Source organism: Polypterus senegalus, chromosome 3, assembly GCF_016835505.1.
Source record: "Polypterus senegalus isolate Bchr_013 chromosome 3, ASM1683550v1, whole genome shotgun sequence".
Lineage (NCBI taxonomy): Eukaryota > Metazoa > Chordata > Cladistia > Polypteriformes > Polypteridae > Polypterus > Polypterus senegalus.
This window is the reverse complement of record NC_053156.1, coordinates 93,899,391-93,911,666: the sequence shown is the minus strand read 5'-3', so window position 1 is coordinate 93,911,666 and position 12,276 is coordinate 93,899,391. Positions and strand designations below refer to the sequence as shown.

Genomic DNA, 12,276 nt, shown 5'->3' with positions numbered 1-12,276 from the left:
TTATTATAAACACCCTCAGCACTCAACCACTACTTGTAAACTTGTTCCATTTGGAATACTGAGTAAAGATTTTTAATGGCAGGAAATTAAATCCATACCTCATTCTTCAATTTGCTTCCTGAAAATCTGTAACACAAAAGATTGCAATTAAGTGATAAAAAGATATGGAATAATTGTTCTTTATTTTAATTATTTTTTACTGTATACGGAACATTAAAAAAATGTTTTAAATGTTCCTTTCACGAGTTTTATTTAACTAGAGATATAAATATATATACTGTATACCCAAGATAGTTGAATTAAACAGATGTTTGGCTTATCACGTTCACAATGCTAAAGGCTTTTGAATATAAGCAGTTCTTTGTTCTAAAATGGTACTGTCGTTTATGGATTAAAGCTGGTTTAAAGTAATCATTCATTTGAATTTTAAAGAGTTTTGACATTCTTACCATTAAATTATAATAAAAAGTTTACAGATAAGAGCATCAGGTAGCTATCGCTGAAAGCATATATTAGTGCAGATTTAATTTACAGCATGGAAACAGATTGCTCTTTGTTGAATATACTGGACAGCATCAAATTTATTATTCCTGCCTTTTTACCTCCAAGGCAAATACCATTTGTATTATCAAGCTGTTGACTAATAAAACATGTTACTGATATCACTGATAATAAAACCTACAAGAAATGAAAATGGATGTTCACTCAGTGTTCTTACCTTGTCAAGCCTTTTCCTGAGTACACAGAGTGGTAATACGCACTGCTTTCCTTAATGCCTATCCCATAGTAATGGTATCTGTGAAAAACACCCATAAGCAAAATTAATAAAGATTGGTCCATTTTGGTTAAACACTGAGAACAAATTACAATTTGGGTGAACTTTCTAAATTACTGATTAAAATAATTTTATATTACAAATGTTGACAAATGTAAAAAGCTTTATATGTAATGTGAGCTCTCTAAAATATGCCAGGAGATAACATATTTTAAATTAAAATTGAGTTTGAATTATAAACCTGTAGTACCTGCCAAAAAAAAGAAAAATGTCTAAGTCAGCATACTTCCCAGTTTACAACACTGCACAGCATATCTTACTTTGAATGTCCTCTTGTTCCAAGCCTTCTTGTTGTGAGAAGTGGAAACTTCTGGCGAATAGTCTAGAAGAAGAAGTGGAATTGGATTAATCTGCCTACTGCTCTAGTTTTTAAACACATATCTTAAAGTATGGAGCATTAAATATATTCTTTATATAAACCATTTTATTGCAATAGACTTGCATCCTATTTAGGGTTGCTTCTTCCCTTATATCCAGTATAGCCATGCCCTCCCTGACCCTGAACTTCAAGAGTGGGTTGCGTAATCAATGGATGGATACATTATTTCTGCCAGTCTTAGACAGAATGCTGGTCTTCTGTAGGGCACACTCTGACATACACATGCACACGCACATTCTTAGTCATGTGACTTTAATTTGGTATTTTTCAATCAACATAACAACAAATAATTGGATAAAAACAGAGTCCATAAACAAATTCTATGCAGAAAAAGTCCATGGAGGAAAGAGATGAGAGGAAATACAGACACTCATTGTGCCCACCATTCCAATTAACAGACACATAAGCAGTTATCCATCAGTCTGTCCATCTATATACTGTATATGTATAGAATGGCCCTTGCAAGTTTATTTCATTTATACAGTCACCTGTATTCTAATCCCAATTTTTTCTGTTGTCTGGCTTTGTGATGAAGGGCACTCTCCAAACAGTATTTTACATTGTGCTGGAAATAGGCATTGTCTGATAGCTATTCCATCATAAACACTGTCATCCATACAATCACATTTACTCAGACTGAGCTGGTTCAAATTTACCAGTCAAACCAGCAGCTTGGCTTTGGATTATGAGAATAAACCACCGAAAATCTATTAAGAGTACTTTCACCCCAAATGGAAACCAACCTGTCTGAGCAGTGGAAGGCAGCATGACTAATTCATATGATACCAGACAAAACTTAGAATATGATGAATAAAATGTTACTCATCAGTAATGGAATAAGCTTTGGTTAACTGTAGACTTAAATCAATCTATATATATATAAAATTCTTTTCGCGTTTGAAACGGAAATTGCCTATGACCACGCGAAATGGAAATTATGTATGACCACAGAACATATTATAATACAGGAATAATCACTTTGTTTGTGGATGCCATTTTTATATCGTCTTTACGAATTGTTATTATTTGTGTGAGAGTTATTTTACTGATATTGAAAAGAAGTAAACACAAACACGCCGATCTATCCCATAGAAGTGCGCCCCGCATCGCCCTCTCAAAGTCCTCTTCTCTGGACTCCAGCACTGAGCCGTCTGCCGTTAGGCGCGTTCTGACAGAGAAGTTTTATTTATTTGTCCAAGTGACTGTCGCGGAAACTGACACATTGTAACTTTTTTTTAATTGGCAGTACTAGATAGTAGAAGAGATGAAGAAAACAGCTTTGTGTCTTTCTACTTTTTAACTGCGCCGAGCTATAAACAATGTGAAGACAAGACCGCCTTCAGTGGCGAGGGATTGTAACAACAAAGTGGAGGTGCGGAATGTCGGGCAGCTCTGTCGGGTCAACAGCTTCGCAGTTTTTGGCAGCGTCCTCTCTTCTCGCACTATTTGTGACACTTCAAGTGCCCCATCGGCTCCTTGGACAGTGGAAATCTTTGCAAATGAGTGTAATCGCTGCCATCGAAGTGTGACTCTCTTGGTAAATTGCGGTGCACGGCTACTTACTGTCCCTTAAGGTGAGTTCAGGTCACTAAAATTCCGCAACATTCAGGGTTGCTTTTGTAATGAATTCTTTTAAGAAGATGGAGGGTTTACACTAAGAAGATGTACTGACCTCTTCATGTGAAGCATTGGACTTGGGAATTGTTTGGACCTTCTGCCCGTTAAGCACGGAAGGGCAGCGTCCACATTTCTCAGAATACTTTCTCTCTTAAATCACAGGCACGTAGTGCAAGGTTGTCAAGCAGGTAGTTTACCCGAAACCACTGCACTAGTACTCAGTGTATCTTTACTTCTTAAATGTTAATGTTTTACTGTTTAATAATTTATACACTTCTCATGTATCATTCAAATTCTCTTATGGAAATGTTTTACTGTTTAATAATTTATACGCTTCTTATATGTTCTTTAAATTCTTTTATCAAAATATTTTACTACTTAATAACTTATTTTATAAATACTACATTTTATTTTCTTCCTTTGCATTCAGTGAGCAAAGCCACTGGGTAAAAAGCTAGTTATTACAAAAAACTATTATTTCTGATTAACATTAAATATACCTGTTTCCACTGAATCTTGCAAAGATAAACTGAAAAATAACTTAATAAGTTAGATTTCTCATTAACTAAACTTTTATGTACATAGAATATATGTCCTTTGTTACTTTGAATTAAGGCTTTGAAAGTATTTTATCAACAAATCATTAACTTTAGAATTCATTTATTTTTCCAGTATATGGTTACAGGATGCTGGAGTTTATGCCAGTTGCACTAAACACAACATAGAAAAGATCTCTGGATAAGACATCTCTCTATTGCAGTACACATACACATAGACATACCCAAACTCACAACTTACACTATAAACATTCAAAATTTGGATTATATCTTTATCCATGAAGACTTACAAGATCTGGCTATGTTACAATCCTTCGTGGCTATTTTTACAGTTGGAGAACAAGCATGTTAAAGTTCCTTGCTTATGGGCCACTTAGTGTAAACCTTAAACCTTAAACCAGTAGGAACCAAACCAGCTACCTTGGAGTTTAAAGCCCTTGCCAAGGCCACTACACCATACTGCCTGTTCCTTCATTTTATTCATTACAGTAAGTACAAATTTACAATGTGAGAGGAAGGCACAAATAGAAAATCAGACATTCAGGCTGTAAAAGGGTTGGGATACAAACCTAGACATTTGGGGTTGTGAGGCAGCATGACTAGTAACAGGTAATAAATGAGACCAGTAATACAAATGTAAAAAACAAAATGACATGTTCTCAAAAATGGGAAATAATCTTTTTTAAAGTTTTTTTAAGTGTTCACCTATATCTCATTTATCAACTACATATTCTTTCTCTCACACAGTTTGATCGTAATGGTAATAAATATCTAATAAACATCAGTAGATTTGTTGATATATATGATACAATTAACAATATTCTTATAAACAAGAATTATGAGACACAAAATTAAATTACTCATAACAGAAAACAGCTTTATTGTGAAATTTTACATGCACTAAATAAATGGACTGCTCATGGTAATTAGCAAGCTCTTTGAACTAATATTTGTAAGGGGCAAATTCCACCTCTTATGTGTGTCTTTATTTCATTAACAATGCACATTAACTACTGTTATAATAGCATAAACCAAATTTGCACTGCCTGAATATACTTAGTTACTCATGTACTGGACAGGCAGGTACAGAAAATAGATAGATTGGTGGGATGACAGATGTTTTTAATAAATGCAAATAAAAATGAAATGGCAAACAAGGTTAATATGTGCAAATAACAGTGAAATGGAAAACAAGTATTTCTACAATTACAACTGTATACACAGAAGACACATATGCTTAGGTGTAAAAATCAGACATATACTACAGAAGTAAAAAAGGAAAAATAATTTCCTTTCAAACATGAATAATGCGTTATATACTGTATATATTATTGCTATCATTAAGGCAAATATGCATTTATCCATAACAGCATTTATGTGGTACAAAATAAAAAGAAAATATCTTAACATATGGATTCAAAGTCAGACCATCAACCTTGTACAGCAAATTGACTGTTAATAGCCTGGTTGATCAGGGACAGTTAATTTTTGGTATTCCTTGCCATTATCATTTGATGCTTTAAAGCTTTTAATGAAATTATTTTTATAGAACAATAAAAAAATATATAAACATAGTTTTTAGGCATACATTATTATTAAATATTTCTTCATTATACTTGTATTTTGGTATAGGTAAAAATGTGGTTTAATTAGGCCAGATTAAGTTTTATTGGAAATAGTACATAGCATGCAGGGCTCGTAAGGTGGCAGTGCACTATTGAACTTGTGAATGTTGAAATGTATTTATTTTAATATTCTTAACACAAACTTGGAATTTTTAGAAAGCAAAAGTGTTAACTTAATTTGTCAGTCAGTCATTATCCAACCCACTATATCCTTACTGTACATAATCTGCTTTTCTGAAGTGTTAATTATGTATTTATTAATTGGAAATAACAGTTTAAACACATACATTGTCCAGCCCAATATATATGTATGTAGATCATTTTAATTAGATATTTCATTATGTGTTTTCTATTTGTACTGTGCAATATACTACTTTTTGCACAATAATATAAATAAATACAATCAAAAACAACATATATTTAAGCCAAAAATCACACTTTCACATTTTTTAGGTAGAAATATGGTTACATTTATGTACGTATGTTATGCATTACATAACAAAATGTTCATTGTTATTGTTTTTAGATTAAGAAGATATGCTTATACATTTTATCGAACGATTTGACGTTGTTCAATTGCAATAAAGGGTTTTCAAATACTGTTTCCTATATATGTGTATATCATACAGCATATATATATATATATATATATATATATAAATATTGCGCATATACATGTCAAGAATTATGTGAAGTCGGGCAGCACTGTGGCACAGCGGGATAGTGGTGTTGTCTCATAACTCAGATTTCAGCCTGTTCACTGACTTAGTATCAGTATCTGTCCGCAGGAGTTTAATTCTGGGTCGCAATTGCTTTACTGTTTTATCCTAAAGACGTTAACGCAAAGTGGAACTCCGAACTTATTCTGACTACCATACTCGTCCAGTATAGGATGCTAAAGGTATTGAGAACTCCACGACCCTGAGGTGTAAACTGTTAGCTCAGAAACTGAATTAATCAATGGAAGCACTCAATGGAAAAAAGATGAACTCGTAATGACCGTCTTAATAGATATTATTGAAACATAGCGTTATATTGGTACTAAAACGTTGGACAGTTTTGATCTTTCACTGACTTTTCTTTCTGCTTTCGCTAATAAATTCGGGCAAGTTAGAACTTCAGATAACTTAAATCACAATGCTGCTTATAAAATAATCCCAACACGTGCAGTTTTTTGACTCTCGATCAGTCACGCGCGAATCAGATTGAATTGTTGCTGTCATTCTACACCAATACGTAGTGTCTTTCACAACAGCTGAAAGCAAGCAGTAATGTTTACAGATTGTCTACTCTGCTGAAGAGGCCCTTTTTTAAAAATATGTCTCTTGTGGATAACACGCGTACCCTCCCCCTACCCGTCTGTGTTACCTTGCCGAAGGTTGCAGCGCACGCAGGTTCCAACTTTTCCTTTCTGCAAAAATCCAGATAGTGTGCGTAAAGAATACAACGAGGCAAGCAGACCCCTTCACATACAATGTAGTTTTCTTCCAACCTATAGTAAAGATGAAATAATGCAGTTAAGAGGTTTAGGCGCATAGATGTTTTTTTTCTGTGAATGAAATGGAAGTGCGGTCATGCAGTAGAAGTTGTTCCGTTAAGATACTTTACCATAGAAGAGTTAGCTGAGTTTGCTTCTTTTTGTCTTTTATAATTTGAGTCGTACTTTTCCTTGGCACGTGCGACTTGTTAATTAAGTCCCTCTTGCTGTCGTCGCCCCCGGCATCATCTTCATCTGAAGAAATTACTTCTTTTTCAGGTTCTGTGGAACGAGCCGCAAAAGAAAACGGAGAAGTTAAACATCGGGTATGCCAGTCCTCAGGTGACTCCTGTCGAGAGGACTTTTTGCTGTCTAGCTCACCAGCCTTGCGCCTTGGCTCGCTCTCTTCCTGATCGCTAAGAGCGGCGTCGCGCTCGCTATTGTCCCCAAGAAGCGACAGGTACGAATCCTCCTGAACGCCGGGTGAGGTTTTCTGAGAAGCCTGCAGGTGAGTAAAAGCCTCATCTGGACCCGTTGTGACAGCCATCTGTTTCAGAGGCATGACTCCCCTGAAGCTGCCTTCAGCCAGGTATACCCACAACACGTTTTAATAAAGCGGTGCAAAGTAACTAAACAAAACTTTTTTTTTGTATACTTCTTGTGGGTAATTTAAAACGAACCCTTACTATTCTGAAATAAATAAATATATGAATGAATAAATCACATCCTGAGCGCCGTAACAAAATATAATGCGAGTATCAAACCGATTCCTTTTAATTCATCCTGTTATTAGTGAGCCCAGATGATGTGGAAACAGAAAACAATTTCTTCTGTTATACCCGCATTTCCATTCTTTGCCCTCATCTGCATTATTGTTTACATTCGCATTTAAAGAAAGTCTGGAGAGACGCCTTTTTGTGCCTTGAAATAACATTGATATCAAAATAAGAGTTCATTGTAAAAAATCCTACAATCCAGTGGACAGGATAGCTTTTACTATGAAAAAAAAATCGCCATCGGTGTGATAATTAAACCCGAAGTTACGTCACTGTGATGAATTAGATTTATTTATCATCTTCGCAAAACAGGGGAAAGCGTATCTGGAACGTTAATCATTAACTTTAAGAGACAATCATTTCTGGTGCCGCCTTTTCACTTTGTTCATTATTGAATGTTTCTTATCCTCAACAAACCTGTTGATAAGGACTCTGAAGAGTTGGAAAAAAAATCAATAAACTTAAGACTGCCCAGTTTTGTTAGCTCATATTTGAATTGCGATTACATATGTAAGGTAAAAATGGCTAAAGATGTCTTTTTGTTTATCGTAATTATTGTATAAAAGTAAATATTGCCTATGGTGTTATGAATCTGATTTTAAGGGCCAGCATTTCAGCCCAGGACTCTGGAGGAGGGAGGCTGCATTGTTGACAAGAGTGTCAACCCACCAGTACTTAAAGTTTACAAAATGACATACAAAGCTTATCCTCAAATCTTTTAATTTATTTTGACAAGTTTGAATAGGAAAGTTTTTTTATTTTTTTTTATATACTCCTCCGATTTTATCCACCCTCTACTTTCCTCACTATACATTTATATTAATTTTCAATTAATAGGAATTATTTAATTTCATCTTCTAACATGACTAATGTCACATGGATATTCATGGAGTACACAGTTTTGTAGCTTTATTTTTTGCAGATTCAGAATTCATAGGCATCTTGCCAGACTCAATGGAAGTAAACATTACTGTTGATGTAGCGCTTTGTCTGATTTTTTCCACTGTGCCATTGCTAGTCGGTGTGTTGTCAAACTTAGAGACAAATCGTAAACCTTACACACAAAGGGAAAAGATACAAAGAAAAGAAGCCAGTTTAAATGAAGAAAATTGAAATCATGTATATAGATTGTGTTCCCATTGGCCTTATGATTAACCACTTGAATATTTAGTTACATTTTACTACTGTATATTATAGTGAAGACACACTGGCTTAATCATAATGGGAGGTTTTGGCCTATAGCACCACAACCTGTCTCTTCACTTGATAATGCTTTGTTTACTTTGTCAAAGTGAAAATTAATCTGCATTACCCAGTTTAATTTTGTTTTTAATTGACTGCTAAAACGTAACTATGGTTTTTGCTGCAAAGGGACACATTTTTAATGATCTAGTTTAAAATTAAAAATTTTTAATTATCAAATTTTCACAATTTGTAATAGGTAGGAAGATTTTTGAGTCTTTGGCATTTCCTTAAATTATCACCACTGAACTTATTACTTTTTAAAAAGCTGCCATTAGCTTCATAACTTCTTTTGAAATTATTATGCAGTATATGGCAAAGTTCATAATGATAGATTTTTCGTCCTTACAAAAGAAACTAAAGGTTCTTTTATACCCTTTACTGATCTGTGACCTTTTTTTTTTTTTTTAACCCTTTTCCTGATTTGTGTATTTCTACAGTTTAACTAAAGAGATTTGTTTGAGAACCTTCTTGATCTTTATGGCTCTTTGAAATAGGTGACCCACTGATACCTAACAAACACAAGCATAAGCCTGTAGTCGTAAGATTAGTTGATAGTAGATAGTGATTCACTTGATTTCAAAATAAATACACCTACTACATATCACAGACAATGGCTATGCAGGTAATTCATCTAACTTACCGCAGCTGTTGAAAATGGGTTGATTGCCTATGTAAGTTTATATTCCAGTTTTTCCTTACCTTTGCAATGACACATACAGTATCCCCAGCTTGTATTACACACTTACTACTGTAACACTCATTACTGAAGGGTGCTGTCTTGGTGTCTCTTTTCCTAACTTTAAAATGTTAAAATGACACTGACACACTCAAAGTTAGTGATTTAGTCTAAACTAAAATGCAAGGATGTGTCAAATAAATAGAGAGACTAAAGTTTAAAAATAAAAAGAAAGAAAAACCAAACTGCTTCAATGACACTAAACTGAATAGATGTTGCCTTAGCTGTGAGCTAGGGTGATTTCCTCTTCTTCATATCTCCTCATATACTGTGTCCTCCATAAGACACATTTTTCCTTGATTTTTCCCACTGCTTCACAGTTTAAAATTACAAGTCAAACAATTCAGACATGATTAAATTGCACATTGTAGAATTTCATTTTAAGTGTATTTGAATACATTTCGGCCACAAATTATAACATTTTTTTCTACATGGTCCCCCCATGTCTGGGCACCTTAATGTCTGAGACAATTGGCATCACTTGTGTTTGTGATTGCTTAGGTGTGTTTCATTGCTTCATTAGAACAAACATAAGATACCTAGGCTTTCTTCTACCCTTTGAATGCTGTAGTTGCTATTGTTCAAGATGAGCACAAGATCTGTGCTTGAAAGTTAAAGAAGCCATTATCAGGCTGAAAAACAAGAATAAAACCATTAGAGACTAAGGTAAAACTTGATGGAATATCATTAAGAAGAAAGAAGGCACTGGTGAGCTCAGTAATTGCAAAGGGACTGGTAGGCCAAAGAAGACCTCCACTGCTGAGGACAGAAGAATCCTCACTATGGTGTAGAAAAAGTCCCAAATGCCTGTCCAACAGATCAGAAACTGTCTCCAGGAGCAGACTGTGGATGTATCAGAGACGACTATCCATAGAGGACTTCATGAAGAGAAATACAGAGGCCATATTGCAAGCAAGTTGCAAACCACTAGTACGCCACAAAAACATGATGGCCAGATTACATTTTACAAAAAAGTACTTAAAAAAGCCTGAAGAATTCTGGAAAAGGTTCTTGTGAGAAAAAAATGAACCTGTATCAGAATAATATCAAGAGCAAAGTATGGAGATGAAAAGGAACTTCCTAAGATCCAAAGCATACTACCTCATCTGTTAAACGTGGTGGGGGAGTGCTATAGCATAGGCATGTATAGCTGCCACAGGTACTGGCACAGTTTTTTTCATTGATGTTGAAACTGCTGACTGCAGGTGCACAACAAATTTTGAGGCGTACAGAAACATCTTATCTGTTCAAGTTCCAGTAAATGCTTCCAAACTTATTGGACAGCACTTTATCCTACACAAAGATAATGAGCCTAAACATACTGCTAAGGCAACATGGGCGTTTTTCAATGCAAAATGAATGACTGGCCAAGCCAGTCACCAGATTTAAATCCAAGTGAGTATGCCTTCCATATGCTGAAGAGAAACCTTAATGATACAAACACCTGAAACAAGCTATGACGGAATATTGCTACATTAAAGGCTTTGCAGTGCATCACCAAAGAAGATACTCAGCACCTGATGATGCCTATGAATTGCAGACTTCAAGCAGTTAGTGGGTATGCAACAAAGTATTAAATATCACTGCTTTAATAAACCTATCATTGCCATGTCCCAAACATTATCGTGCCCTGAAAAGAGGGGTAGGTTGCGAGCATGAACTGATACAGCATGTTGCCGCACACACCACATGACAGACTGTCTCACAACTTAGGACCCAAGTGCAGCCATGCAACAGGTAACACATCAGCACCACACTAGTTTCAATGGAATGGAACATTATGGAAGGCATTCTATACCCTTAATAAAAATATGGCCTGAGAACTTAACCCAGTTAACCATCATCGGGATTTACTGGGATTCAAATAATCACATATATAAGGTGTCCTATGATTTCCATTTTAAGTATTTTCACGCATAAAGTCTCATCTACATTTAGGAAGTGAATCCTGAAATCTAGAGACTTTGTATAAAAATTCTGCAAATAGAAACATGACTGTTGTTTTTATTTTGGCAACTGTGCATTTTTGGGTTAACTGTTTTTACATTAGATAGATAGATAGAGCCCTGCTGTGGGCTGCCACCCTGCCCGAGGTTTATTTCCTGCCTTGCGCCCTGTGTTGGCTGGGATTGGCTTCAGCAGACCCCCGTGACCCTGTAGTTAGGATATAGCAGGCTGGATAATGGATGGATGGATGAATGGATGGATAGATAGATAGATAGATAGATAGATAGATAGATAGATAGATAGATAGATAGATAGATGTAAGTGAATAATAAAAACACATTCAAAACATAAAAAATTACATTGATAAGCAGCAATAATCTGGTGGTAACTGGTCTCGACGATCCTTTGTTTTTATGGAGCACAGCTGCCATATTTCAAAATTCACCAGATTTACAGAACATTTTCTAATGGCTGAGCTTAGATACAAAATACATTTGAAAATACAATCTAGTTAGTAGCAGGCTTTGATACATTGTTGTACAAATCTGTTATGATTTTTTTTCACATACTATATGTGTCTGCTCTATTTTCAAAAATGAGTGAGGGATCTCGGTTTCATGTCCACTTAGCGAAACCAGATAAGTGTAGGAAATAGTGTATGGATATGATAATTGATTGTTTGATGTTAATCAATCTATTAATTATCAGATTTGACTTTGGCAATTCCAGTAATTGATTAAATAATTTGATTAAGCTCCTACTTTATTTTCCCTACCTATTCTTGTAGTAGGGGTTTCTGTTAGACTTATATCATGGTAACTAAAACACGCTCATTTTAAGAAACAATAGTGATGAAATTAATTGATAAACTCAAATTATAGAAATATGATAAATTTCATATATATTGACAGGTAAGACAGGATGCAATGAGACACCACAAAAAAAAAAAACATTCAACACGGAAGAGACTGGCTGTTTACTGGCTATTTTGAGTTCTAGTTTACCTTGACACAGATAAACAGTATAATAAAGGGATCCAGAGATGATTTCCGATGCTGTGTGGAATTTAGTGTTGTTGTTTC

The 12,276-nt window shown here is 34.9% G+C and overlaps 1 protein-coding gene across 1 annotated transcript in view; it reads right to left on the bottom strand.

Moving 5' to 3' along the window:
* Nucleotides 1–7,052, bottom strand: part of rfx6 (regulatory factor X, 6) — a 58,027-nt gene extending 50,975 nt beyond the window's left edge. Inside the window, exons 1-5 of the mRNA XM_039749747.1 lie at nucleotides 6,622–7,052; nucleotides 6,382–6,505; nucleotides 1,096–1,157; nucleotides 719–796; nucleotides 99–126 (exon numbers count right to left, since the gene is read on the bottom strand). Of these exons, the coding sequence (XP_039605681.1) occupies nucleotides 99–126; nucleotides 719–796; nucleotides 1,096–1,157; nucleotides 6,382–6,505; nucleotides 6,622–7,052 (723 nt within the window). The remainder of the gene's footprint in view (nucleotides 1–98; nucleotides 127–718; nucleotides 797–1,095; nucleotides 1,158–6,381; nucleotides 6,506–6,621) is intronic.
* Nucleotides 7,053–12,276: the final 5,224 nt, after the last annotated feature.